We start from the raw sequence: 26,897 nt of genomic DNA, 5'->3' as shown, positions 1-26,897 counted from the left end.
AAATAAATAAATAAATAAATAGGGTGCTGAGAAAAGATTGACTAAATAGTTTTAAATAATTGAATAACAAGGAAAAAAAATGAAATAACGTTTCATTATACAAGCAAAGTTGATACTTTGAACACATAAAAATAATAAATATAATAAATATAATAAATGCAATAGATGTAATAAATATAATAAATAGATAAATAAATAGTAAGTACTTATCCTATTGCTACATCATTTTTGCTGGAGTGTTGAGTGCAGGTTCTATGTTGTGAATTTTGAAGATATAGGAAATGTGTAAAAAAATTTGTTGACTTTTCTTTTTATTTGAAAAAGTGTGTGATGAGGTACTATAATGTAATATTGTTTTCTTTTATGAATTCTATAATTTGTTTGCAGGTATTTCCACTGGTTTCCATCCATTTTTCGTGCATGGTGTCTAGGGAGATGTCTTTATGTCTTTTATATTTTTGACACTAAAAAAATTTGTGTCGTCCTGTTTCTGGGACTAGACATTTCTCACAGGTTCCATTTTCTACTATTTTCATTTTATGAAGCCAAGATTCGGAAAGATCATGCCCTGCCAGTATTTTGTTAATTGTTTTTACTTCATTTCCGTTCAGGTTAACCTGTTTGTGCCATAGTTCTGTTTTGAAAACATTTTGGAATTGTATAAACTTTTTCCCTTTATCTGCCCAGGTCTGTGTACCATTTTTTTGTTTCCTCTTCCATTTCTTTTTTGAAATATTGGGTAGCGTCTGTGTATCTGATTTTGTTCTTAGGCTGGAAATAGACGAACCGAGATCGTCGCGGTACCGCGAAATTCGCGCCTTGTTTATAACAGTTGTAGAACAGTAGAGCTGTCAAATCTTCCGCGCCTCCAATCGCGCCTGCTGTTTCGCAGAGATACTCAACTTCGGTATTGCTGAGATTTTCGCGGTAGCGCGAACCGATTATTTTTACTTTTTCTGGCGGATTTGTGTGAAAACTCGTGTCGAGAAATGAGTTTTGTATTTTATTTTGCATACACTGTGTGAAATAAATAATTTGATTCGCAAATTGATAGAAAAATATTTCTTCTTGGCACATTCAATCGTCACCAGACCTCGGATGGTTCCATACACGAACCGCGATTATCTCGCCTATCTGTCAGATTTTATAACATAATCAAGGTGTTATAAATGACAAGGTTAAGTTCAAGGTTATTAGACTCTATACAGGTTATGACAAAAGCCCTTTTTGGCCGATCTCCAATAAAAAAATGAATGAAAAAATTTTGACAGACAAATTGGAAGGGTTTGTTTACAATTTGAACGGTTTGTTTACAATCGGTTTGCAATCGGTCAGTCGCAAAGCCATCGTTATTTCCAAAGTGTATTTCAACAACCTTTATCGTTTTCAACATATTAGAATAAATTATTTATCATGTCTTCAAACTATAAGTGCTCTGTAGCCTGTTGTAAAAACAATAGGTACAATGTGAAGAAGATGGGAGCCAAAATTTACTTCCATAAATTCCCAGAGTGTTTAGCAACGAAGCAAAAATGGATTGCATTTTGTGGAAAGGATAATCCTTGGATGCCTTCTCCGAATAATGTTGTGTGCTCGGAACATTTTGTACCATCTGATTACCAATTGAGAAACGTGCAGGAAATTAAGCGGGGATCTAATTGGTTAAAACCTCAAGGTAAGATGTTATAAATCCTGATGATTATTCTATTTACGATTTTGTTAACTTTTTTAAGTTGTGTTTACAGCCATTCCGTCAGTTTTATCGCCGCTAGAAAATGATAGTGATATTGCATTATTGCACTTAGACAGCAAGATCAATAACCAAAACACAAACGAAGGGGGAACCGATTGCCCCCTGCCGGAAAGTAAGTTGTTCACAAATTATGTGTTAGTATTACATACTTTTATCTATACTAATATGCAAATCAATATAATTTCAGCTGGTTCTTCGTTTTGTGATGAACATATCATTGAACAAAGTGCAGGCAACTTTACTATTGAAACAAATGAAAAAGATGTGTGTTTCAAGTGTAAAGACTATGAAGAGAAAATATGTGATCTAGAATCTAAACTTAAAACAGTAGAAGACAGGAACGAGCGGTTAGCTGATGTAAATAATCAGCTAAGCGAAAAATTGAAAATATTTTATGAAAAAGAAAAAGCTCATATTAAGCAAATACAAACACTTGAAAAAGCAAATAACAAAATTAAGGAAGAATGGCCACGAAAAAAATTTATAGAAAATATGAAAGAGGCACTGAAAGGCATTTTATCAAGCAACCAAATTGATCTCATTTTAGAAATCAAGAAAACAGTAAGATGGTCAATGCAAGAACTTTCTGCAGCATTTACATTAAAATATTTCAGTCAAAGGGCTTACAAATATATAATTTTTGATTTAAAAATTCCTCTGCCATCCATTAGAACCCTACAACGTTATGCAAGCAGGATTGACCTTAAACAAGGCATTCTAGATGATATTTTATCATTCATTGGGTCCTTTGCTCAAACATTGAGTCCTATGGATAGAGAATGTGTATTGTCGTTCGATGAGATGAAGGTGTCTCGTATATTGGAATACGATCCATCGGCGGATGAAGTGGTAGGTCCTTTTGACTTTTTACAAGTAGTAATGATGCGCGGGCTTTTTAAACAATGGAAACAACCTATTTTTATTGCTTTTGATCAAAAAATGACCAAAGATATTTTGATTGACATAATAACAAGGCTCAGTGATAAGATGATAAATGTTGTAGCGATAGTTAGCGATAATTGCCAAGCAAACATAAAATGTTGGAAGGAGTTAGGTGCTAGGGATGACATCGAAAAACCATATTTTTTACATCCTAAAACACAAAATAATGTATATGTAATCCCAGATACTCCGCATCTTCTAAAATTGTTGAGGAACTGGTTATTGGATCATGGGTTTGAACATAACGGCAAACACATAGAAACCAGCAACCTTTTACGTATGGTAGCTCAAAGAATGGAGTCCGAAATGACTCCTTTGTTCAAGCTTACAATGGCACACATAGATATGACCCCCCAACAGCGTCAAAATGTTCGTCGAGCTGCAGAATTGCTGTCTCGCACTACCACTGTAGCTCTTCGAACTTATTATCCTTACAATGAAAATGCAAAAGTTTTGGCTGATTTTATTGAAAAGGTTGATTTATGGTTTAGTGTGTCCAATTCTTACACGTCGTTTGCAAAGTTAGACTATAAAAAAGCTTTCAAAGCGAGTGACGATCAAATTGGCGCCTTGAGAGATATGTTTGAAACTGTATCAACTATGACCATACCAGGAAAGTCAAGTTTGCAAGTATTCCAAAGATCCATTATGATGCAAATCACGTCTTTGCAAATGGTTTTTGCAGATATGAAAAAAAAACATGATATACAATTCATCTGCACACATAAAGTAAGCAATATTTAAGTATTTAGAGTTTTGTATTTAGTAAAGTTTTTTTTTTATTTTTCAGCTAAACCAGGACGTATTAGAGAATTTATTTTCGCAAATAAGGCAAATGGGAGGAGCCTATGACCATCCTTCTCCACTAAGCTGTGTGTATCGAATACGTACTATTATTTTGGGGAAAACACCTAGTATTTTGCATAACCAAACCACAACAGTTGAGGCTATGAATAGTGAGCACGATCAGTATATAACAACAGAAAGCGCTGTAGCTGATCCTAAGCCTGACGAATTTTTCGTATCAGCTACCATGTTTGATCAAGCCGAAATCGATTCCCATTTACCAGATGAGAGAGCTATGGAAGAAGCAAATAATTTTTTGCTTCAAGATGCTAGTTCACTTAGTTCCGTCAGTGATACTAGTGTAGAATTGCCTGCTCAAGAAGCCGACGGATTGTCATATATTCTTGGATGGTTAGCAAAAAAATATAATGCTCAGTTTTCACACTTAAATCTCGGTGAACACACATTTAAGAAAAAAGATGAGCACAGCTACAGTCAGCCTCCATCTTTTGTTCATCATTTGTCGTGTGGTGGATTAATTGAACCATCTGATGCATTTTTGAGACTGGGGAAAAAAATGGAAAAAATATTTTTGAAAATGAATCCAGAAGGAAGTATTATGGGTGGTGAACGTATAACAGAAAGAATAGCTTCAAAGATTAAAAAACACGTAAATGAACTTCCTCTGGATATAATTCGCTGTTTTGCAAAGCAACGAGTGATTGTGCGTATGCGATACTTAAATTTAAAAGCAGCAGCTGAACAGCTGGAACGAAAAAAAAGAAAGTTTACACAGCATAACACCAAAGAAGCAAAAAAAATGAAAAAAATCACAAGTTAGACAATATGTTAATCTTCAGTAACAATGTTATAGTATTTCAGTATAAGTTAATAGAATTTTATGTACTTATAAACTTTTGTTTTATGTATTATTCCCTACTTGATGTACCTCAGATTCCTGTATTCCAAATACAATTACAAGGGTGGATTGATGAATAGACAACCACTTACACAAAAAACCTAAATTTCAATAAAACCTAAACATGATTTAAGTCAATGTGCTGAGCGATTCCATAAATTTCCATGCCGCCGAATAAGTGTATCACACGTCAGCAACGTATAGGAGAAAAATATGACAAACATATTAGTTCTTCATAAACAATTATTAAATGATAAGGGATACTTAAACGGAATTTATTTAAATCAGTCCACCTCGATAATTTTTTTTATTAAATATGGAACCAGTGATGTCTTGGTGATACCGGGGTCCCCCAGCGGTAAGAAACATGTTAGCATGCACTTTAGGGCCCTTTCAATAACGGCACCTATATAGGATTGAATTAAACTTTTTCGAACCAATAAGGTTTAAAACTAACTTTTTATATGAGCTTGAAGTGGCATTATTCTTATTCATCTTCTTTTGTGAGTAAAATTTTAGTGTGTAGATCAATGATTGTGTGTGATTATTTGGTATATAATGGAAGTCATACCCTGACTATAATGTGAGCCATAAGCTACGGTTAGACTGTAGATCAAACAACGTTATTCTGCCGCACATCTCTCTTGAATACGGTGCTTCCCACCCCGTGGGTGATCCTCTATTATCCTTCGGGACATACATGCGGCATTTTTAAAATATTTACACTGCACTTCTAACAGCAGTAACAACCACAAGTGATATACCGATTAGTGGTGAGTCATACGATTCATTTCACGACCCGACCCGGAGTCGGGTGCGAGCCAGTCGGAATCGGAATCGGAATGAAATCCGACCCGTGGGTGCAACGAGTTCGGGTCGACCCGAATGATGAGTAGGTGCGAGAGAGCATAAGAGATTCCGACCCGTTGGTGCAGCAAGTTCGGGTCGGGTCGGGTCAGATTGAACCTATCTTGACACGACCCGACTCGAACTCGCTGCACCAGCGGGTCGGAATGAGCCCACCATGGCCCCACCCGACCCGAACTCGTTGCACCAATGGGTCAGAGTCGCTTATGCTTTTTTGCACCTACCGGAGTCGTTGTACCTACTGAACCTACTTGTACTTTTCGGGTCGACCCGAACAACTCCGGGTCGCTTACGGATGGCTCCGACCCGATAGGTTCGGGTCGACTCGCCCATCACTATTACCGATGCGTTTATTTTGAATGGTTACTCGCAACATTTTTATAATTTAGCTTCATGCAAATAGTAAAATTAGCTATGTTCAAGTAGACTGGACCAAGTGTAACAAGACATCATGTACCGGGTTTCTCTTAGCATGTGTGATGGGAGATGTGTAACCAGACCAACCAATCCTCTTGTTGTCCTACAAAGAAGAATAAAAATATTAATTCCATAATCACAATTGAATCTGCACACACGCGCAGAGCTCGCATATCAAAATATAATATCAATCAACAATGTGAAGGTAGTGGCGGCTTCAACGATAATCGGACTAGTTACCGCTTAAGGCTCCCGGCACCCTAAATCCTTTACTGTGTGAAGTAGCATATTACACTTCTTGGTCGCTTCGCTTCGACCAACAAGCGTCCGATTGAGCGGTCAGCACGGTTACATCAGTACGTCTAGATGACGGATTGACTTGTAAACATTGGGTTTAATGCACACCTGATACCCACCTGATTCCCCATCAAGCGCTGAACTGGCCAGAGTCAGTTATATTATCAGTCACCTAATGCTGCGCGCACCTTAGGATCCACTCTCTGGTCTGGACATCGGTCGACCGACCTGCTGATGTCATTGTATGATTAGTCCATTGTCCGATCAGCCGGTTCACTGCCCGCCCGGTCCGGCAACCATAGTGGCTTTCCGCACTTGCTCCTGCACTCAGTCGTTGCTCCTCAAATAACCATGTTATGTTATAGAATCGACGTTAATCGTTCGATCGTGGGCCATTCATTGAAATCCTACATTCACTTTGTAGAACCAGCATACGCGTTTGAAAACTTTGCCCGCTGCATTATTTCTCACAGTCGCCTTAGCAGCTGATTGTTGTAAAAGAAGAATTACGGCAAAGCTGTAAGGATCGACCATATACCGGGTCTCTATGATCGGCTATGCTGAGCTAAAATATAAAATTATATTCACTGTGGGATATGTTTTAGTTTATTGAAGAAGTACGCAAAAGTTTTGTCTTCCGTTAACTTATCTCTGTTGTTGATGCTAAGCATCAGCTGATTGGCGGCGATTTTGACAGACAAATTGTAAACAAGATATTCAAAATGGTGAGCTGTTCAAGAGCTCTGTCGTAACCTGTATAGAGTCTAATAACCTTGGTTAAGTTGTTCAGAGCAAAATGACATTTCTCGACTTGACATTTCTCTTCCGGGGGCTCCGGTATAAAAATCGGTGAGGGCTGGTGAGGGGTAATGAAATTTGTATGCAGAGATTGACAGATGTCCCCCACAATGTCACCCAGCAAAATCGATAAAAATCAACCTTCTAAATATATTATCCTTGAACATAATTGACAGCTCAAGTCATACGCGATTTTCGCGGTACCGCGATGATCTCGGATCGTCTATTTCCAGCCTAACAAATTTCCTCTATTTTGTTATCTGTCATTGCTTTTTGTAGAATGTTACATGATGTTAGACTGTCTGTGAAAATTACTGGGTTGTCTATATTGTTTTCTTGTACTAAAAGTAAGGCTTTTTCGATTGCTATCAGTTCGGCGGTGGTTATGGAGGTGAAATTTTTTAATCTATAGCTATAGTAGTGATGTTGTGGTTTGTTTTTTATGTATATCCCTATGCCTACTTTATTTCCGGCAATGCTTCCATCAGTGTAGATGGTGGGTCTGTTATTTTCGTACTTGTTCATGTTTTCAATGGTAATTTGTTTCAAAATTTGAGTGTTTGTTTTTGTTTTTGTTTCTATCGTGTCTTTAATTTTTGTATTTATTTTATGTGTGTGGTTATATCGTTGTTCTTTGCAATGTATAATTGTTTTAGAATTTTATTGCCTTTTTCGTACGTTGTTTCATGTATTGTTTTTTTCTTTTTTTTTGTATTTTGTTCTTTGATGTATTTGTAGTTGTTGTCTAATGATTGGTGAATAGACTAAATCTTTGGCTAGTTCCTTACGTACTATGAATCTACTTCTGATATTGAAAGGTATTTCTGCTGCAATGGCATGCAGAGTATTTATGGGGGTAGTTTTGGTGCAACCTGTAGCTTTTCTTAGTGCCTGGTTGATAGTTGAATTCATTGTTTTGTATTTGTTTTTGTTGTTATTGAGAGTGTATGAAGCTCCCGTTTCCATAGTGTTTCTGATTGTTGCCCGGTATATTTTTAGGCTGTTTTTGGGGTTTATGTTATTTTTTTGCGTGCTTATAATTTTCAAGAAGTTTAGCCTGTTTGTAGCCTTGTTACGTAGTAGTTCGATGTGTTTGAGGAAATTGAGTTTTGGGTCTATTACTGTTTGTTATGTATGTGAACGCAGGATAAGTGCCAGACGTCAACAGCTGTCATCCAAGCAGACCACGCCGCTTGCGTCCGCGCTTTTTGGACTCTTTTCTCTCTCCGATTGCCATTTTTATCGCGTATAAAACGAATTTTGTAAACCCGAAGTGTTTTTTTAATAAACCAGTGAACTCACAACAGTAAATACAGAACATTTGGTGTCAGAAGTTCCGGATTTACGGTCCACAGTCTGTAACGTACATTACCCTTGTGAGAGATTCACTGTGAGAAGAAAAACATACTTTAAAATGACGACACTAGATCCATCGTCTATGGCTGCGCTATCCCACATGATCGCGGAAGCCCTAAAAACAGCCATCGGATCAGCGGCAGGGGAAGCACGCCAAGATGCAACACCCTCGACGTCACGGGCACCGTCATTTTCTCATCCAACTTATCGCACCACCGAAGGGACCGTCTGCGACTATTTCGACCGAATGGAATGGGCCCTGCAGCTGAACGGTATCCCTACCGAAAAGTACGCCGATTACGCGAGAGTCCACATGGGAGCCGAGTTAAACAACGCGCTAAAGTTCCTGATTGCACCGAAGCTACCGCAAGAGATTCTGTACAAGGATCTCCGGAAAAGGCTCGAAACGCATTTTGACAAACAGCGCAATAAGTTTGTCGAAAGCATCAAGTTCCGGCAAATTACGCAGCAGCAAGGGGAAAGCATCGCACAATTCACACTACGCCTGAAGCAGGGAGCTGCTCATTGTGATTACGGAGAGTTCTTGGACCGCATGCTCATCGAACAATTGCTACACGGACTAATGGAACGTGGTATTTACGACGAGATTATCGCAAAGAATCCAGTATCCTTTAAAGATGCATGTGAGATCGCCAGCACGCTGGAAGCAACACACAACACCGCGCAGGAGGTAAACGCAGGGATGCCGTCCGTCGAATCAACTATTGGAATTATAGTAAGCCGTATTTGGGTTATGAGTAATTTAATCATAGTAACCTATGAATTTGTGTAGTTATAAGTTTTGGTATGAAATACAATTCATTCTGTTTCTAACCGTACACCAAGCTGGTTGACTTCACTACTTCCAATAGGTTATGGGCCCAGAACCCAGAAGCGTACACTGATTGAAGCAGAATATTTTCGCCGTTATTCCGAAGAAGTTTTAAGATGAACCCAAACTCCACTGGATCCTCAAGCGCTGCAGGTAGTAGCATTTCAACATCAAGTCTTATGTTTATGTTTATGTTTATGTTTATTTGTCTATCGATGGACAATAATGCCCTCTCGAACCATTTTAGTAATGTTTTACAATGAGTTCTTTACAATGGATTACAATAACATAGAACATAAAAATGTGCACTATGGAACCAAATTTAACACAGAAACACGATCATTAAACTCAGTTGGCAAAATCCTCGGCTCAAAAGCGTCACTGACTGCGTTGAAAGCACGGCACATAAGTAGGAACGGGTCAGAGGAGCCAAATTGCGTTCTACGGTCGTCGAGGGCCAACATTGCCCGAGTCCGGAGCGGCCTGGCCGGAACGAACAGGTTGATGGCAGCCAGTAGTGACGGAGAGTCAATACGGCCGTCGAGAAGTCCCGTGATGAACGACAACCTGGCTTTTCGTATACGCTCACTTAGGGTGGGTAGCCCGAGTAGTAAACACCTAGTCCGGCAATCGAGCCTTTGGTTCCATGAGCGAAGTGCAAATCGTGAAATTTTGCGCTGGATTGATTCCAATCGAGCTAACGGACGCGCTGCATACGATATTTGCATATTCCATCAACGATCGGATAAGTGAGCAATAGAGCGCCTTGGTGCAAGGTATATCATTAAGCTCGCGAGTCATATTGATAACTAGTCCTAGCATTCTATTGCTGGTGATACGTGATCCAGCTGATCCTTAAATGATAGTTTTGTATCGAGCAAAACACCTAGATCCTTAACACATAGTTTTCGCACCAAGGACTGTCCATCAAGCGCATATTCATACAATGATGTGCAGCGAGAACGACTGAAAGTGATGACTTCACATTTATGTGTGCATAGGGATAAAGCAGTACGGTTGCACCAACACTGGAACTCATGCAAGGAAGTTTGCAGTCGGGCGTGGTCTTCTGGTTCACGAATAACACGAAAAATTTTCGCGTCATCTGCGTACAGTAGATGATTATCAGCCGGGAGGATCAATGTCGCATCGATGATGAAAAGAAGGAACAGCAAAGGACCCAGGTTGCTGCCCTGTGGGACTCCAGAAGATGCATGCACTGGACTTGACATGTACGGGCCTAACTTCACAGAATATTGACGATCTGTAAGGTACGATCTAAGCCACATTATCATAGGGTTTGGGAGGCCAAGTATGTATGTGTCTATAGATTTTTGGCATTTGCTAACAAATTCTAGTAGATTAGTCGTTGTAGATCGCCTGGGTACAAAACCATGTTGATTCACACTAATAAAGTTGCAGGCCGAGGCCAACAATGGCTCGTAGATTAGCATTTCGAACACCTTTGCGCACACGCTGAGTGAGGTTATGCCACGATAGTTTACAGCATCATTCTTACAGCCCTTCTTGTAGATGGGTGTCATCCAGGAAGATTTCCAAGTGGCAGGAAAGGTTCCACATCTCAGGGACTCCTTAAAAATCTTCATCAGCGAGGGAGCAAGCGCAGAAGCACACCACTTTAGGATAACGGCCGGTATACCATCTGGGCCAGGGGTATATAAGGATTTGACACGTTTGATGGCAGAGATGATCGTATCGACAGTGATGACTGGTAGCATAGGGAGCAGTGCACCAACAGGTGTGTTAGAGAGAGCATCGGCCACATCTTCTGGACCAGTAGTTAGAGAAGCGAAGTTGTCCTTGAAGCGCAAGGCAAACAATTTACACATTTCTGGCAGGGAACAGGCACTGTCACCGTCATAACGTATAATGCTTGGTAGCCCAGCAGATTTTCGTTTTTTGTCCATATAACTCCAAAAGCGCCTAGGGTACTTGCAGAGGGAACGTGCAGTTTGTTTCAAATAACTTCGGTGACAGGATCTATTATATCGGCGATAGAGAGAATGAACTCTGTTGTAATAAAGACGTGACGTGCTGTTTCGTTCTGCTCGTTGATCAGAATAGGCTTTTCTTTTTTCTTTTTTTAATGCATTTAGTGTGCGATCAGCCCATGGTGGTCCACGACGAGGAATTTTAACAGGAGTGCATTCACATATAGCAGATCTCATGAACTCACAAAAAGCCTCTGTGGCATCGTCAATGGTTGAATAGTCCGAACAGTTAAAAGAATTGTCAAAAGATAAAATCAATCGCTCCAATTTTGGAAGGTCAACACGAGCATAATTCAGCCTTTTATCAGCATCAATGGTTGTTGGGATCGTAACTGGGGCTACGTTGTCCAAATCAAAGTCAAGCGGAGGGTGGTGTTCGTCGATAGTAGTAAGGGGATATTCACAGACCCGTATTGAAGAACATGTAGATGCAGCTGGCCAATTTGCGTCTGGTCAAGTATTCGCCCCGATGAGTTAGTATTGAAGTTAAGCTGGTATAGTCCACTCTGATGCAAACCATCAACGAACTGGACACTGCGCGCGGAGCGTGCATGAGGCTCATAGAAATCAAAAGCAGCTCCATTTTCCTCTGACGCCGATGTCCAGGATAGCGTAGACTGGTTGAAATCACCAATAAGCATGAACCTGTCTCTCGGACCAAGAGTAGTGCAGATATTAGCAACGAAGTCGATCAATGCACTTATTTTCTCCTCATTCATGCTATGGTTAGGAGGCAGGTAGGCAGCGGCAATAAACAAACGGTGGTCGCATAACTGAATACATACGCAAGTGAGTTCTAACAGTTGCGGCAACGTAGGAAGCACATAAGAGAGAAGAGAAACGTTGCATGCAATTAAAACACCACCCCCACGAGAGTGAGAGCTGTTAGTGGCATCCCGGTCGCATCGGTAAACACGATACTCATCTCCTAGAAGGAAAGCGGTGGGAATACAGGGATCAAGCCAAGTTTCAGTGAGTACCAATACATCGTATTCCGTCTCAAGAACCGACAAACGGAACTCATCGGCTTTAGAACGCAGGCCACACACATTCTGATAGTACACAGTGATACAAGCCGCTCGATCAGTGGGTGCTTGTTGCATAGTGTTAGTAGGCGCTGTGGTGTTGCAATTGAGCGAGCTTATCGTAGAAGGTGAGTGTATTGTGTTTGTTGTCGAAGGATTTGCTCGAGCCGTATGCGCAAAATATGGGTGCGCTGCTGTAGTGCGGTTACTTCGGAAAACATTGAACCAGTGTAGTTTGAAGTGTTTTTGAACGTGACGTGGACGGAAGAGTGGGTGAATGGAGAGTGCAGTTCATATCGGTTGGTGATTGTTCGGTTTGTGTTCGTGCGGGTTCATAAATATGTGCAGGTGAGTATGGATTATTGTGGGGATTATTGTGTTGGGTACAAGGCTGCTGTGGTGCCGGTGAGTGTTGAGTGCGAGGCTGTTGTGGTGCCGGTGTCTGCTGAGTACGGGGTTGTTGCGGTATCGGTGTGTAAGTGTTCGTGTGTTGTGTTCGTGAATGTAGAGATCGCGGCGGGAGTGAAATGAACTCACGCACACCGAGCCCGACCGGCCAGGGAGGCTGCGTTAAGTGCCTTACTACGAAGGGCAGCAGGGATTCTGACCTTGAACGATACAGCACTCAATGGGCTAGGAACCGTTCCTGCTTTTAGCAGGCTAAAAGCAATTGCGTCTGCAGTGTCCAACTGCAAACACACCAACGAGACAACTTGCTCTATGGTGACGTACGCAACCAACCTTGAAAGATGCAGCCATAAATAATCGGTTCTTGGTGTCTGTGAAACAGTTGGTATTGAAGCGGAGGCTGTATTAGTACCTGTGATTATTGGTGGTAGTGAAGGACGATCGATCCGGTGAGTGTTGTTTGTATTTGTGACGTTTGAGATTGCTGCACTGTCAACAAACACGGCATCTGAGGATGCAACTGCATCACGAAATAATCTTCGTCTTTTTCCGTTTGGTAGTGCATCTGGGAGCAATTGATTGCTATGTTGCAAGGATGCCGAATGGGCCGTGGCGATTCCGGCAAAGCCATCCCGAATCTCCTGTATTACCGGTGGGACCAAGCTAGCCTTCATGGCATCAACAGCAGCTGTGAGGGCTGCCTGAAACCCAACCTGCATACCCATGCCCTTGACCGCCTTGCTACGCGGATTCCCGATGGCGTTAGTACACCCAATGCAACTCCAGTGCAGGGAAGCCATCCGTTTCACTTCATCGATGACCGATATAGGCACCTTAGTGCACACCAGATGGTATGTACCCTCACAATATAGGCACGTAATTGACCCTTCAACCGGGCCCAGTGCTTCAGAACATGCATAAAACACATCCTCCATTTTAGATGCCGCTGCAGATGAACGTCGAAGGAGCCACAAATAAAAGCCAAATATATCGCGAACACGGTGGTTTTCGTCAGGAACACGATGGCAGGGTCACGAGACTACACTTATGGACACACTAAAACTTGTGTTGATTATAGCAAAACCAGATTATTATTATTATTATTATTTATTAATCTTCAACGGGCCGTATGGCCTAATTAAGATGTAACAGTTCAATAAAAAAAAAAATACATAGCAAAAACAAGATTTGCATCGCAATTCACTGCGGCCACGGCAAAAGCCGGAGACGTTCCTTGAAGCACTGAGTTGAGATGTCGAAGTCGAAGCAATCCGAGACAGTGTTGAAGACAGCCGACATGCGGAACATAGGGTCTGACCGACCAGCACTGGAACGGGGTTGAGCGAGCCGTAGAGTTTCTCTAGACCTAAGTGTTCGGGATGGTGCATAGATATCGACTCGATGCAACAATGGCGATGAGTCGATAGAGCCATTTAGCAATCCAGCGATGAAAGAACACTGTGCATTGCGTCTTCTGACCGAAAGAGGTTCAAGGCCTAGAAGACGGCACCGCGCAGCATACGGAGGAAGATTATTGCGATCCTGCCAGGGAAGTAGGCGTAGGGCATATCTCGTGAGCTTACGTTGAATCGCCTCAATTCGAGCAATTGAAGAAGCGGTAGTTGGGCTCCAGACTACGCACGAATATTCCAGAACCGAACGAACGATACAGTTGTACACAGCTTTGATGCACATGGGGTTGCGGAATTCATTAGTTGTCCGGATAACCACGCCAAGTAATTGATTTCCTCTGGCTACAACGTCATCGATATGCTGTTTAAAGTTCAAACTAGAGTCAAGCAGAACGCCTAGGTCTTTGGCATGATTCTGTCGATTAACTGCAGTGCCGTCCATGAAGTAGGTCCCAGTCACTGGGCTCCTGCATCGACTAAAAGACACACAGTAGCATTTCTCGATGCAGATAGTCAGTCCATTACGCTTGCACCACGAACAGAAAATTTCGATGCAGTCTTGCAGGAATGTACAATCACCTGTGTTGTTAATAGGCGCAAAAATTTTTGCGTCGTCGGCAAACAGACTGATACTGTCGGGAGGTAAAGCGAGGGTAACATCGTTGATAAACAATATGAAGAGAAGCGGGCCAATGTTGCTTCCTTGTGGCACACCCGAGCTGCTGACTATTTCTTTGGACATGTGCTTATCAATTTTCACGATGTATGTGCGATTAATTAGGTACGACTTAAGCCACTGTACGAGCGGGCTGGGAACTCCTAGCTTATCGAGTTTAGCGAGAAGAATTGCGTGCGGAAGAGAGTCGAATGCTGCTTTTAGATCGGTATAAATTGCATCGACTTGAGCTCCGGCATCAATTTGACTAGTGCAATAGGTTACAAATTCAACCAGGTTCGTGGTAGTCGACTTTTTTGGCACGAATCCATGTTGATACGGACTTAGGTAGCTGCGGCATGCATGTAGCAGATTTTTGTATATCACTAGTTCGAACACCTTGGCAATGGCACACAAGGATGTAATACCCCGGTAGTTGATGGCATCTGTCCTGTCGCCCTTTTTGTAAATAGGAACCATCCAAGATTTCCTCCATGCTTTAGGAAAGTAGCCATTGGCTAGCGATGCATTGAACAATTTTGCAAGGATAGGTGCTACTGTCGTTTGACAGCGTTTCAGCACGGTAGAAGGAATTCCGTCGGGTCCAGGAGCGAAGGAAGGCTTTAGTTGCGCTAGGGCAGATAAAACGATCTCACTGTCGATGAAAGGAGTGCTCATGTTAATTGCTCCAGCCGGAGTGTTGACGAGAGCAGCATCAATGGTATCGGTATCATTCATGGCCGGTGAAAAGCAATCTGCGAAGCGATCCGCGAAGAGATTGCACATTTCATTAGTGTTGGCACTTGTTGCTCCTTTGTGCGTAATGGATTTCGGTGTATGCGTGGATTTTGTTTTGCTGTTGTAGAAGCGCCAAAACGAGTCAGGCCACCTGCAGAGGTTACGTTGAATTTTACTCAAATATCTGCGATATCGAAACCTGTTATAGCTGCAGTATAAAGAGTGCGTGTCAAAGTAGATCGAGCGAGATCTTTGGCAGCGGCGCGTTTGGTAGTGACGATAAGCAGCTCTTTTTACACGTTTGAGTCGTTTGAGTGTGCGGTCCGCCCAGGGGGGGTTAGGTTTAGGACGCTGAACTGGGACGCATACAACAAAGGCTTGCAGCATGAAGGACGAGAATGAACACACTGCTTCGTCAAGTGAAATAAAATTGGAACAATGAAAGCTATTGTTAAACATTGATATCATGTCGTTCAGTTTCACATAGTCAGCTTTAGCAAAGTTATAACGATAAAATGCGGTTGTCGTCGAGTTTTGTCGAGTCGTCGAATTGCGTCGGGTCGACGAGTTAATACGTATATTGAAGTCTAACGCCGGATGGTAGGAGTCAAGAGGTACAAGCGGAACAACACTTGGAAAGACAGGCGAACACAATTTAGCTGCAGCATTGTTAGCGTAGAGCAGGTCAAGCATGCGTCCGTGCGAATTATTGATGTGATTAAGTTGCACTAATCCGTTAAATTTAAATCCATCCACAAAGGTGTTGTTGGCCAGTGAGCGCGCAGTTGGTTCATAGTGCGTGATTGATGAGTATGCTGGCGAGGACGAAGGATCAGCTGTGGACCAGCTTATGCTAGGCTGATTGAAATCGCCAATAACAAACAGCAGATCCGAAGGCTTCAGTGTGAGAGTGAAGCTGCTGATACAATCATGTAGAGAGCGAAGAGTCGATATCTCGGAGCTAAGCTGCGGTGGAATGTATACTACCATGACGTACAGATGTGCGTTATTACAGGCGACGCGCACACAAATATACTCGAGAGAACGATCACGGGAAGGTAATTCTATCGACTCGTATGCGTTAGAAACGGCTAGCAAAACACCACCACCGCGAGAGCTAGAGCCGCTGAGAGAGCGATCACAGCGGTAAACAGAGAAGTTGTTGTTGAAGAGAAGAGCAGATGGAATGTTGTCAACAAGCCAAGTTTCCGTGAGTGCGATGAGATCGAAGTCAGCCTCCGATACAGCTAAGTGAAATTCTTTTGTTTTAGTACGCAAACCTCTAACGTTTTGATAATAGCAGCTTAAATACTCAGCGGTAGCGTTGTCATTGTGGCGGTTGGATAAAGCGGGTAAACGGTAAGTCAATTGAGCTGCGTTGTTAGAGCATGAGGCTTGACGTGTTTGTTGCGTGCAATGAGCGGAACTTCGTCTAGTTGAGAAAAAAGCGATCGATTGTAGACTGGTGTAGGTGCGGAGATGAAGCACGGTGGTTTTGGGGCGGTCCAGAAACAAGTGTTGAGTTGGGTGCTTCCAAGGTATCATTCACCGGGGGGTGACACTGTTGTGATGATGTTGTTTCAGGATCAGGTGGAGTAGACGTGCGTGCGGCTAAACGGTGAGTCGTTGTTGGTGTGCGTGTGGTGTAGCGGTGTTCAACTAGTAGCTGGTGTGCGTGTAGTAAAGCGGTTTCGGGTGGCTATAGGAGATGAGGTTTGGTGGTCGTGTTGACGGGATTGAAAAAACTCACGTACACCGATACCGACGGGCCAGGTGGATGGTGTGAGTGCCGCATCTCGAAGGATAGCCGGGACCCTCACTTTGAATGAAAGCCAATTCATGCTGTCCACACTAACCCCTCTTCTCAGCAGGCAATACGCTATAACGTCATCGGTGGCTAAGCGACGCTTTACAGAAGCGACCACTTGTTCCACAGTGACGGCCGTTGATAAGCGGGATAGGCGGATCCAGATCCTATCTGTGAATGGCTCACGAGGTGCAGCTTGAAGCGGTGATGATAACGGATCGGTTCCCACCAGTTCATGCGGTTGTGTAGGTGCCGGCTGGACGGCAATCGTGGTGTTGGTGTATGCGTTTGGCGATGACGCGGCACAAAGGGTGTTGCCGCGACTGTTTACAATTTTGTTTACACCAGGAGATGCGGAATCCTCGATTATACGCCTCCGCTTTCTACCAGTAGCTGGTCGAGGATCAGAGTTCCGATTGTGAGGCGTGGATGCAGTTTGAAGGAGGGTAAAACCACTGCGAACTTCGGCGACAATAGGCTCAACGAGCTTGCCAATAGCTGCTACAGCTGAGTTGAGGGCGGCTTGGAAACCGACCTGGGCGCCTATTTCTTTTACCGAACGGCAGCGCGGATTTTTAAGCATGTTAGTGCAGCCAATGCAGCTCCAGTGCAGGTCGACATTGGACAATACTGCGTCAATCAGCTCGGGGGGCAATTTGCAACAGCCGCGGTGGAACGTAGCGTCACAATATGCACAACTGATGATGCAGCCGGTGGCCTCTAGCGGTTCAGCACACGAGAAGCAAATAGCCGCCATCGCGAAATCACGCGTAATCACAGCACAACACTGCTAAGCCGAGCAGGAAAAAACAGCAGGAAACCACAGTTGTGATGCAACTAAACAATTCGCCAAGACGAAGCGATGATGTTAAACAGTTTAATAGTCCGTAGAAAAGGCAACAATGCGATGCGACGCAGAAAACACAAGAGAATTATTGAAAAATCACGGAGCGCGACGGAAATGCGGCCGAACAATTAAACGTCAAACGTGTGGTTATTACACCAATAAAATAGCGGATAAATGCGGAGCGATAGCAGTAGACACGCTATGTGGACAACTGTCAAAGCTGAAAGTCTTCCTGGTATAGAACGACTCATCGGGAGAGAAAATTGGGAAACATGGAAGTTTGCCGTGCAAACGTTCCTGGAACTCGAAGATCTCTGGTGTGCAGTACTGCCGAAGAAAAACGATGATGGAAGCTACGAATCCGTCGATACAGCAAAGGATCGAAAGGCACGAGTGAAAATCATCTTACTTCTTGAACCAGTGAATTACGTTCATGTGAAGGAAGCGAGAACAGCGAAAGAAGTTTGGTCCAAACTAGAAAAGGCTTTCGAAGACTCTGGCCTCACAAGACGAGTCGGATTGTTGCATAAATTAATCAAGACAGATCTAGAATCATGCGATTCTATGTCGGATTATGTTAATCGTATTGTATCAACGGCGCATCAACTGAATGGAATTGGTTTCCCGATTTCAGAGGAGTGGGTCGGAAATCTATTACTGGCTGGATTAACAGAACAGTATTGCCCAATGATCATGGCCCTTGAAAACTCCGGTATTGTCATCACTGGGGACATCATTAAAACGAAACTTCTACAAGAGGTTCCTCCCACATCAGTTGAACCTGCGTTTGCGGCAAGGACGAAGCACGTTAATGCTGGTAAGCAAACTAAAAAATCGAATACAGCTAAGGGACCGAAATGTCGAAAATGTTCGAAATTTGGCCATATAGCGAAGGATTGCTACAGCACGAAGGGAAACGATTCGTTCTGTGTAGTGCTTTCTACGTGTGGATCGAAGGAATACGGAAAATGGTATTTCGATTCCGGAGCAAGTGTCCACATGACGAACAATAGCGATTTTTTGATGCATGCGAAAACATCCAGTGGAACTGTGGTAGCAGCCAACGGGGAGAACATGCAAATCACCGCGAAGGGATCCTGTGTTTTGAAGCCTTCGTGCCAAACAGGTGAAATTCCCGTTGATGACGTGCAGCTAATCCCGAATCTATCCGTGAACCTTTTATCGGTAAATCAAATTGTGAAAAAAGGCTACTCCGTTACGTTCACCAATGAAGGATGCGAAGTGGTTAACCGAAACGGCGATATCATTGCTACTGGTAGCCATGACAACGATCTGTTCAAGCTTGACGAACGTAAAGAAGGTGAGAAAACCGCGTTGACAGTTTCTTCAACAGGGAGCTTGGAACTATGGCATCAAAGGATGGGCCATCTTAACATCAACGGTGTCCGAAGCCTTGCGAATGGAATAGTGACTGGCGTCAATATTGTTGGAGATACCATGGCCGATTGCAAAGAATGTCCAATGGGCAAACATAGCCGTCATCCTTTTAGTAAGATAGGATCGCGGGCGGCTGAAATACTCGATTTGGTTCATTCTGACATTTGCGGGCCGATGGAAGTCAAATCTCTAGGAGGAAGCCGATATTATATTGTATTTGTGGATGACAAATCACGCCGGATGTGGACATATTTCTTGAAATCCAAGTCGGAAGCTGAGGTAAACAAAATTTTCCAGGATTTTCACAAGATGGTAGAACGGCAATCTGGACGAAAATTGAAGGTACTCAGAACAGACAATGGAAAAGAATATGTCAACACAGGGTTCACAAACTACTTAAAGAAGCACGGCATTGTTCATCAAACATCCAACGCATACACTCCGGAACAAAATGGCATGGCCGAACGAGCGAATAGGTCGATTTTGGAGCGTGCAAGGTGCATGTTACACATGGTTCAACTTTGAAGAATGTGGCTCTGTCTCAAAATACTCTGTCTCAAAAAACCAGCTGAAGTTGCGTTTCGTGAATTTACCGATTACCGTTCGCAACGGGGGTTTCAGTTCCCATACCAACCCCACGCATTGCACCAACATCAACAGCAACCACCGGCTCCACAGTCGCCGCCACTAATCGATGCACAATCACCAATACTCACCTCATCGCCCCCGCATCTTTCGTCCTCATCACCACCAGCATCCCCGACACTGCATTACAACCTACGCAGCCAAACCAACAACCCACCATAGACGAACATTTTGCTGCAACGTCTATAACAATACTTACATCAACGCCAGCAACAATACCAACAACAACAATAGTAACAACAGCTACTACAACTAATTCAAAAACATCAATATCAACAGCAGCAGCAGTATGTGCAATGCCTGCCTTTCCATCTACAAAGACTGTTATCGTCCCGTCTACTATTGTTCCCTTTCTCAGGCATACGCAATCATTCAACAACACTCAATATTTACTATCAAAACATTCGTGGTGTGCGTACCAAAGTCAATGAATTGCTGTTATTTTTATCCGAGTCCCACTACAACATCATCATACTCGCCGAAACCTGGTTGGATGAGAATATTCCATCCTCGCTTCTATTCGGCTCTGAGTATACTTCCTTCCTGCTTTATCTTCATCGGTGCAATCTACATACGCCTTCTCTCGCCAAAAATCAAAATACGCTCAGTGTACTTGATGCAACGATCGATAGTATAGTGACGAAGATGGAAAAACATGATCGTATGCTGCTTTTTGGAGACTTTAATCGAGCGGATATTTCATGGATACACGACACAACACATCAGTATTTTCGTTCTCAAGTTTCCCCTGTATCCGTTGATGCGTTTTTCGACATTATTCGTTTTTATAACTTGCGTCAGCTCAGCGGCATTTTCAATTATCGGAATGTTCAATTAGACCTAATTTTCTACTACTCTCCTCATGACAACTACGCGTCTCAGTGTCAGTGTTTCCTTCATTAGCGGCTTCTCAGCATCACCCAGCATTAGAATTGTGTACTTCTATTAATCACACATCCGTTAATCAGTTGTCGGCGTCAATTCAATGAACATTACCGGGATTTTAATTTCTAATTTTATGTTCCGGCTCTTTGTTATTTTTCTAATTATGTCTTTTTTATTCTTAATTTCTTTTTTGTTTTAAATATTTTCTTCTTATCCGCTGCTTATTTTTCTTTCACTATGGATTTCCATTCTGTTACATCCATTTCTATTTCCCCTTAGTTTGATTAAGTTACAGTTAGTTTAGTACCAATAGGGCCAACTAGGTTTTTAAGTAATTATATGTTCAACCCTTGAGGCAGACATATTGAAACTAATAAATGAAATGAAATGAAATGAAATGAAATGGCGAAACTTTCGAAAAGTTTTTGGGCGGAAGCTGTGGCTGCTGCTGTGTACCTTCTGAATCGTTCTCCAACCAAAGGCCATAATGTTACTCCGCAGGAAGCGTGGTCTGGTAAGAAACCTAACTTGTCCCATATTCGGATCTTTGGTACTAGAGCGATGAAATTTATTCCGAAGCAATATCGCAAGAAGTGGGACGCTATATCAGAAGAGTGCATTCTGACCGGTTTCGATGAGTTTACCAAAGGGTATAGATTGTACAACATCAGATCGAAGAAAGTAACAGTCAGTCGTGAAGTAAATTTCATTAATGAAGGTGTTGCTGTTCCTATCCAAGAAAAATCAAGCAGAAGGCAAATGATTCTCCTTGAACATGAAGAGACAGTTTCTTTTTCACCGAATGCTACATCACAAATGGAGGCAGTTTTGAGTGAAAATGAGGACGAGGACAGCGACAGCGAATACTTCACGGACGCGAACAATGAAACTTCTGAAGATACCGATGGAACTAGTAACGAATTTGACGAAACAGTGGTCGATAATGATGCAGCTGTGAACAGCGAACCTCTCGTTATACCAACTCAATCGCAAATCCTGAGGCGAAGCAGTCGGACGCGTAAAGTCCCAGAGAGGTATAATGATTTTATAATCCCACATAGCTCTGGTCTTTTCAGCAATGTTACCAGTTCAAAGATCATGAGCAGCAATTCAAGCGAGGATCCAATCACACACCAGGATGCAATGTCGCGTAGCGATTCAGAACGTTGGAAAGTAGCGATGCAAGAAGAATATCAAGCGTTGATTGACAACAGCACATGGAGATTGACAACTCTTCCAGAAGGTAGGAAAGCAATCAAATGTAAATGGGTGTTTAAAACAAAACACGATGCGGCTGGAAAAGTCAACCGCTACAAGGCGCGCTTGGTGATAATGGGATATTCTCAGCGAAAGGGGGTAGATTATAACGAAACATATTCACCCGTAGTTCGTCATAGTTCCCTGAGATATTTATTTGCACTAGCGGCCAGAGATAATCTTTTGGTGGATCAGATAGATGCGATAACTGGAACTGGATTTGGATAACTGGATTTGGAAGAGGAGATATACATGGAGCAACCACCGTGTTTTGAGCAGCCTGGCAAGCAAAACATGGTATGTCGATTGAACAAAGCGTTGTACGGACTAAAACAATCAAGTAGTTTCTGGAATACGAAGCTAGATGCAGCACTGAAACAACTGGGTTTGGAGCAATCGAAGTATGATCCATGTTTATATTTCTATAATGGCAATGGAAATATGCTTTTTGTAGCCATTTATGTGGACGATTTAATGATTTTTAGTAATAATGAAGAAATAAAGAATCAGCTGAAGTCGAAATTGAGCAGCATGTTCCGGATGAAGGATTTGGGACCAGCTAAACATTGTTTAGGGATTCGTGTGAATTATTTAAATGACGGAATTGCACTTGACCAGGAAGCCTACATAGAAACTATCCTATCCCGGTTCAAAATGCAAGACTGCAAAGCTGTTGCTACTCCTATGAACTCTTCCATAAAGCTAACTAAGGAAATGTCGCCACAGTCAGAAGAAGAAAAGGAAGAGATGTCAGCGGTGCATTTTCAAGAGGCTGTAGGTTGCCTGATGTACCTAGCTCAATGCACCAGACCAGATATCCTGTTTGCAGTTAATCAGCTGAGCCGATACAACAATAATCCTGGATCGCGTCACTGGCAAGCTGTAAAACATCTTATGCGATATCTAAGAGGAACGGCACCGATGAAACTCAAATATTACAGAAAAGGTAACGAACAAATAACTGGATATTCAGATGCTGATTGGGCCGCTGATACAGAAGATAGGAAATCCACCAGTGGATATATTTTCTTGATGCAAGGAGGAGCGGTGTCATGGTGTTGCAAACGACAACCAACTGTTGCATTATCAACCTGCGAGGCGGAATACATGGCATTGTCAGCAGCGGTGCAAGAAGCATCGTGGTGGAAAGGATTGTTAGAACAATTTGGTAAGAAGCAATCGATTCAGATATTTTGTGATAATCAGAGCACTATCTGTATTGCAAAAAATGGAGGATATACACCACGAACGAAGCATATCGATATAAGACATCATTACATCAGGGATGCTTTGGATCGAAATGTTGTGAATCTCCATTACATTAACACTGAAGAACAAGTTGCAGATGGTCTTACAAAAGCATTACAACGAATCAAACAAGAACGTAATCGACGATCTATGGGAATTACACAACAATCGGCTTAAGGAGGAGTATTGGAATTATAGTAAGCCGTATTTGGGTTATGAGGTTATGAAAATGGTCTCAAAGCTATGGGAACAACAAGTGCTAACCTTACACGCAACTTAAACACATTCCTACAGCATTTCCGTAAAACTCCACACGCCGAGACGAAAGACTCTCCAGCCAAACTGTTTCTTGGACGAAACATTCGTACTCGACTCGACCTCGTGAGACCACAAGCTGTACACTCCAGTGTCTCCGAAAGACAAAAAGCCCAGTTCCGGCCTGCGTTTCGAGCTTTGCCACCTGGACAGTCCGTCTACGTACGGCAACACGCGCATGGACAAGTGGATTCCGGCTACCATCTTCGCCCGATTGGGAGACCTACATTACGATGTGTTGTACAACGGTCAAAATTTGAAGCGGCACGTTGATCAAATTCGACGGTTTGAAATGAAGACCAACGATGAAGAAGAAAGTTCTGCAGCTGCAATCTCACCACCGGTTGCAACGACTACCACATCGACACCACTAGCTGTATCTTCAAGTACCGCTACTAGAAGGCTTCGTTTCTATGGCCACGCAGCACCGTCAGCCCCAGCAGAACCAGAGCAGGTCGTAACAGCTGATGACGATTTGGAGGATGAGACCTTCTCAACACCACCTTCCAGCCCACAACCACCAGGGAACGTGTCAACAACTTTGCGTCGTTCGACCAGACTCCGGCAGCCTCCCAAGAAATTTTCTCCCTAGAAGCATCTTTATTAAAGCAGGGAGGAAATGTTATGTATGTGAACCAAGATCTATTAAGGAGAACAGGTCGATGCAAAGCCCGTTGCTAGGTTGCCATTTTCAGGTCGCTTTTGACAGTTTCATGAAAAAGTGTTTACAAACAAACGGCTAATAGTTAACGCGGAAAAGTGGACGAATATACTATTAAGAAGATTATATTGGTTAAATTTCTTGTGGTCAATCACTTCTGGAGAATTAAGGAGGCGTAATTGCAGTCTACTCTGTGTTCAGAAACGTTGATAATCGTTTTGATAGTTTGCCATTCCGTGACCACAAACCAACGGTTTTCAACGGTCCTGCAGGGAAAACGAAAAGTTTAACATGTTCCAACTAGGTAAAAGAAGTCCTATTTACTTTCAATGAAACACTGAGAGTAAAATGAAACATCCAATCGACACACACTGATACAATATGCATACCGTCCTTTACTTATAACCCGGCGACGAATGATAAATGAGATCCATGGATTCAATCAGCCATGTAATATTCTAATTAGATTATATTTCTTATAATATTCTAAAAGGAAATGAGTGCAAAATGCTGAACAAAACTTCCATTCGCTCCATAGCAACGTCCATCGCTAAACATAAACAATGTTCACTTTAACTGTCAATATTTTCCCATGGCTTTCTGTCATTTTACTCTAAACGCTTCGACCTGTTCTCTTTCAAGGACCTTGATGTGAACGCAGGATAAGTGACAGACGTCAACAGCTGTCATCCAAGCAGACCACGCCGCTTGCGTCCGCGCTTTTTGGACTCTTTTCTCTCTCCGATTGCCATTTTTATCGCGTATAAAACGAATTTTGTAAACCCGAAGTGTTTTTCTAATAAACCAGTGAACTCACAACAGTAAATACAGAACACTGTTCCTAGATATTTATATGTGTTTGTGTGTTCTATGCTATTATTGTGTATGTTGAGTTGTATGGTGTGATGTGATTTTCCGAAAATCATAAATTTTGTCTTGTTTAAGTTTATGTTAAATTTTAATTGTTCTGTTTCTATTGCGAAAGCATTTAAAGCGTTTTGTAGGTTATTTTGTAGCTCTCTTTTGTTTACTCCACTGCTGAGAATAACGAAATCATCCGCGTACTGTATTATAGTATTTTTGGTGTTTGTTCGGTTTATCTATATATATAAAAATCTCGTGTCACGGTGTTTGTCGCGAGCAAACTCCGAAACGGCTGGATCATTTTCAACGAAACTTGGCACACACCTTATGGTGGTATGAGAATAGGTTTTAAGACTTAAAAATCGTTCAGATGTTACACTAAACTTAATTTAAAAAAGATTTTCTAACTTCCATACAAAGAGAAGGATTGTTGTTGTGTTGTATACAGCACTTTGACACTTGGTGTGAGGTTTCCTGGCGGTTTACACTCGATGATCGGATCCTGAGGGGATACGGGCACGATACAACAATCCCAAGTAACAAAGCAATAATGGAATATTTGTTTTTTTTTTGTTGAATAACTAAGTTTTTCGGGCCAGCTAGTAGCTTTATGTATATGTTTGGTATATAAGTTAAAAAGTGTTGGTGACATAACATCTCCTTGTGGTAGTCCATCTGTCACTAGCATTTTGTATGTTTTTTTATTGCTTTCTATTATTAAAGTTCTATTTCTAAGAAAGGAGTAGGTCCATTTTATAATTTGAGGTGGGATGTCTGACTTTATCATTTGTTCCACGAGGATTTTTGTTGAAACATTATTATATGCTTTTTCCAAATCTATGAATATTGCTCCACTTATTCTATTTAGTCTTTGGTTGTGATTTATTTGGTTATTGAAATAGTTAATGCATTGGTTTATGGTTCTTTTGTTTCTGAATCCAAAGGATTTTTCCGGGAGTATATTTTTGGTTTCAATATATTTATTTAATTTTAATAATACTGCTGAGTTTAGGACTTTGGTTATTGTTGGTATAAGTCTAGGTCTATAGTTGTTGGGATCATTTTTATTTTTCTTTGGTTTAGGAATTGCTATTATTTTAGTTTGTTTTAGTTCTTTGTTTATTTTACCATTCTCCCACATTTTGTTTCCGTCTGTTATGATTTGTGTTAGTGATTCGTCGTTTATGTTTCTTAGCATTTGGTATGTAATTTTGTCTAAACCGGGTGTTGTATTTTTTTTGTTTCAGTATGTTTTTCCATATATCTGAATTTATAAGTTCCGTATCTATCGGTAGATTTGTACTGAAAAAAGTTCTAAATTTGGATTTTTTATTGTTTGTGAAATTTAAATTCATAAATTTCTTAGCATAGATCTCTTCATTGTGAATTAGGTTTGACTCTTTATTGGTGGTATTGATGTTGCTAATATTTTCTAACAGATTCCATAGTTCTTTACTACTTGTGTCTTTGTTTATTTTTTCCATGTTCTTCTCCGTTTGTTTTTCTTTTGCTTGTTTGCTTGTTGAAGATTGCTGCCCTTTTGCGGAATTCTATGGCATGTTCAATAAGTTTTGTACCGTTGAATGTTTGTCTTGCTATATTTTTGTCTTGCAGGGCCTTTTTTATTTCGTTATTCCACCATGATTTTAGTGTAAAATTGATTTTTTGTTTACTATTTTGTATGATTTTGTATACTTTCTTTGTGAAATGTTTTATTTTTATTATATCTTTTCCTTTCATATGTTTAGTGTTT

At 41.7% G+C, this 26,897-nt stretch overlaps 2 protein-coding genes, 1 long non-coding RNA gene and 1 pseudogene across 6 annotated transcripts; 2 read left to right on the top strand and 2 right to left on the bottom strand.

The window, feature by feature from the left end:
• Positions 1-4,330: 4,330 nt before the first annotated feature.
• On the bottom strand, positions 4,331-6,686 carry LOC120906055. Its single transcript, XR_005740007.1, has 2 exons — positions 6,101-6,686; positions 4,331-5,787 (listed from the first exon to the last, which is right to left on the bottom strand). It is a non-coding gene; the product is annotated as an uncharacterized LOC120906055 (long non-coding RNA).
• A 354-nt stretch (positions 6,687-7,040) lies between these two features.
• LOC120905877 lies at positions 7,041-8,974 on the top strand. Of its 3 annotated transcripts, none has more exons than XM_040317159.1 (2): positions 7,041-7,170; positions 7,926-8,974. In XM_040317159.1, the coding sequence occupies exon 2, from the start codon at positions 8,194-8,196 to the stop codon at positions 8,926-8,928; it is 735 nt and encodes a 244-aa protein (XP_040173093.1). In that variant the 5' UTR covers positions 7,041-7,170; positions 7,926-8,193; the 3' UTR covers positions 8,929-8,974. The 3 variants fall into 3 exon arrangements, with proteins under 3 accessions (XP_040173093.1, XP_040173104.1, XP_040173113.1); XM_040317170.1 differs by having other exon boundaries at positions 7,051-7,314; XM_040317179.1 differs by having other exon boundaries at positions 7,077-7,126.
• Positions 8,975-12,591: 3,617 nt separating this feature from the next.
• Positions 12,592-13,531, top strand: LOC120905956. 2 transcript variants are annotated; one of them, XM_040317327.1, is made up of 3 exons: positions 12,592-12,861; positions 12,973-13,263; positions 13,353-13,531. In XM_040317327.1, exons 2-3 carry the CDS (start codon positions 12,997-12,999, stop codon positions 13,470-13,472), a joined length of 387 nt encoding a protein of 128 aa, XP_040173261.1. In that variant the 5' UTR covers positions 12,592-12,861; positions 12,973-12,996; the 3' UTR covers positions 13,473-13,531. The 2 variants fall into 2 exon arrangements, with proteins under 2 accessions (XP_040173261.1, XP_040173253.1); XM_040317319.1 differs by having other exon boundaries at positions 12,592-13,263.
• A 3,030-nt stretch (positions 13,532-16,561) lies between these two features.
• LOC120905900 lies at positions 16,562-17,808 on the bottom strand (annotated as a pseudogene).
• Between the last annotated feature and the right edge of the window lie 9,089 nt (positions 17,809-26,897).

The sequence above is a fragment of the Anopheles arabiensis genome, chromosome 2 (genome assembly GCF_016920715.1).
Source record: "Anopheles arabiensis isolate DONGOLA chromosome 2, AaraD3, whole genome shotgun sequence".
In the NCBI taxonomy this organism is placed as follows: domain Eukaryota; kingdom Metazoa; phylum Arthropoda; class Insecta; order Diptera; family Culicidae; genus Anopheles; species Anopheles arabiensis.
The sequence above is the reverse complement of the archived record's forward strand: the minus strand, read 5'-3'. Positions and strand labels throughout refer to the sequence as shown.

Excerpts from the sequence above, each read along its gene's own strand:
- LOC120905877 (XM_040317159.1), top strand. The coding sequence starts at position 8,194 with ATGACGACACTAGATCCATCGTCTATGGCTGCGCTATCCCACATGATC.
- LOC120905956 (XM_040317327.1), top strand. The coding sequence starts at position 12,997 with ATGTTGCAAGGATGCCGAATGGGCCGTGGCGATTCCGGCAAAGCCATC. Across the intron at positions 13,264-13,352 it reads ACCTTAGTGCACACCAGATG|ATGCCGCTGCAGATGAACGT; the intron begins GTATGTACCCTC and ends CCTCCATTTTAG.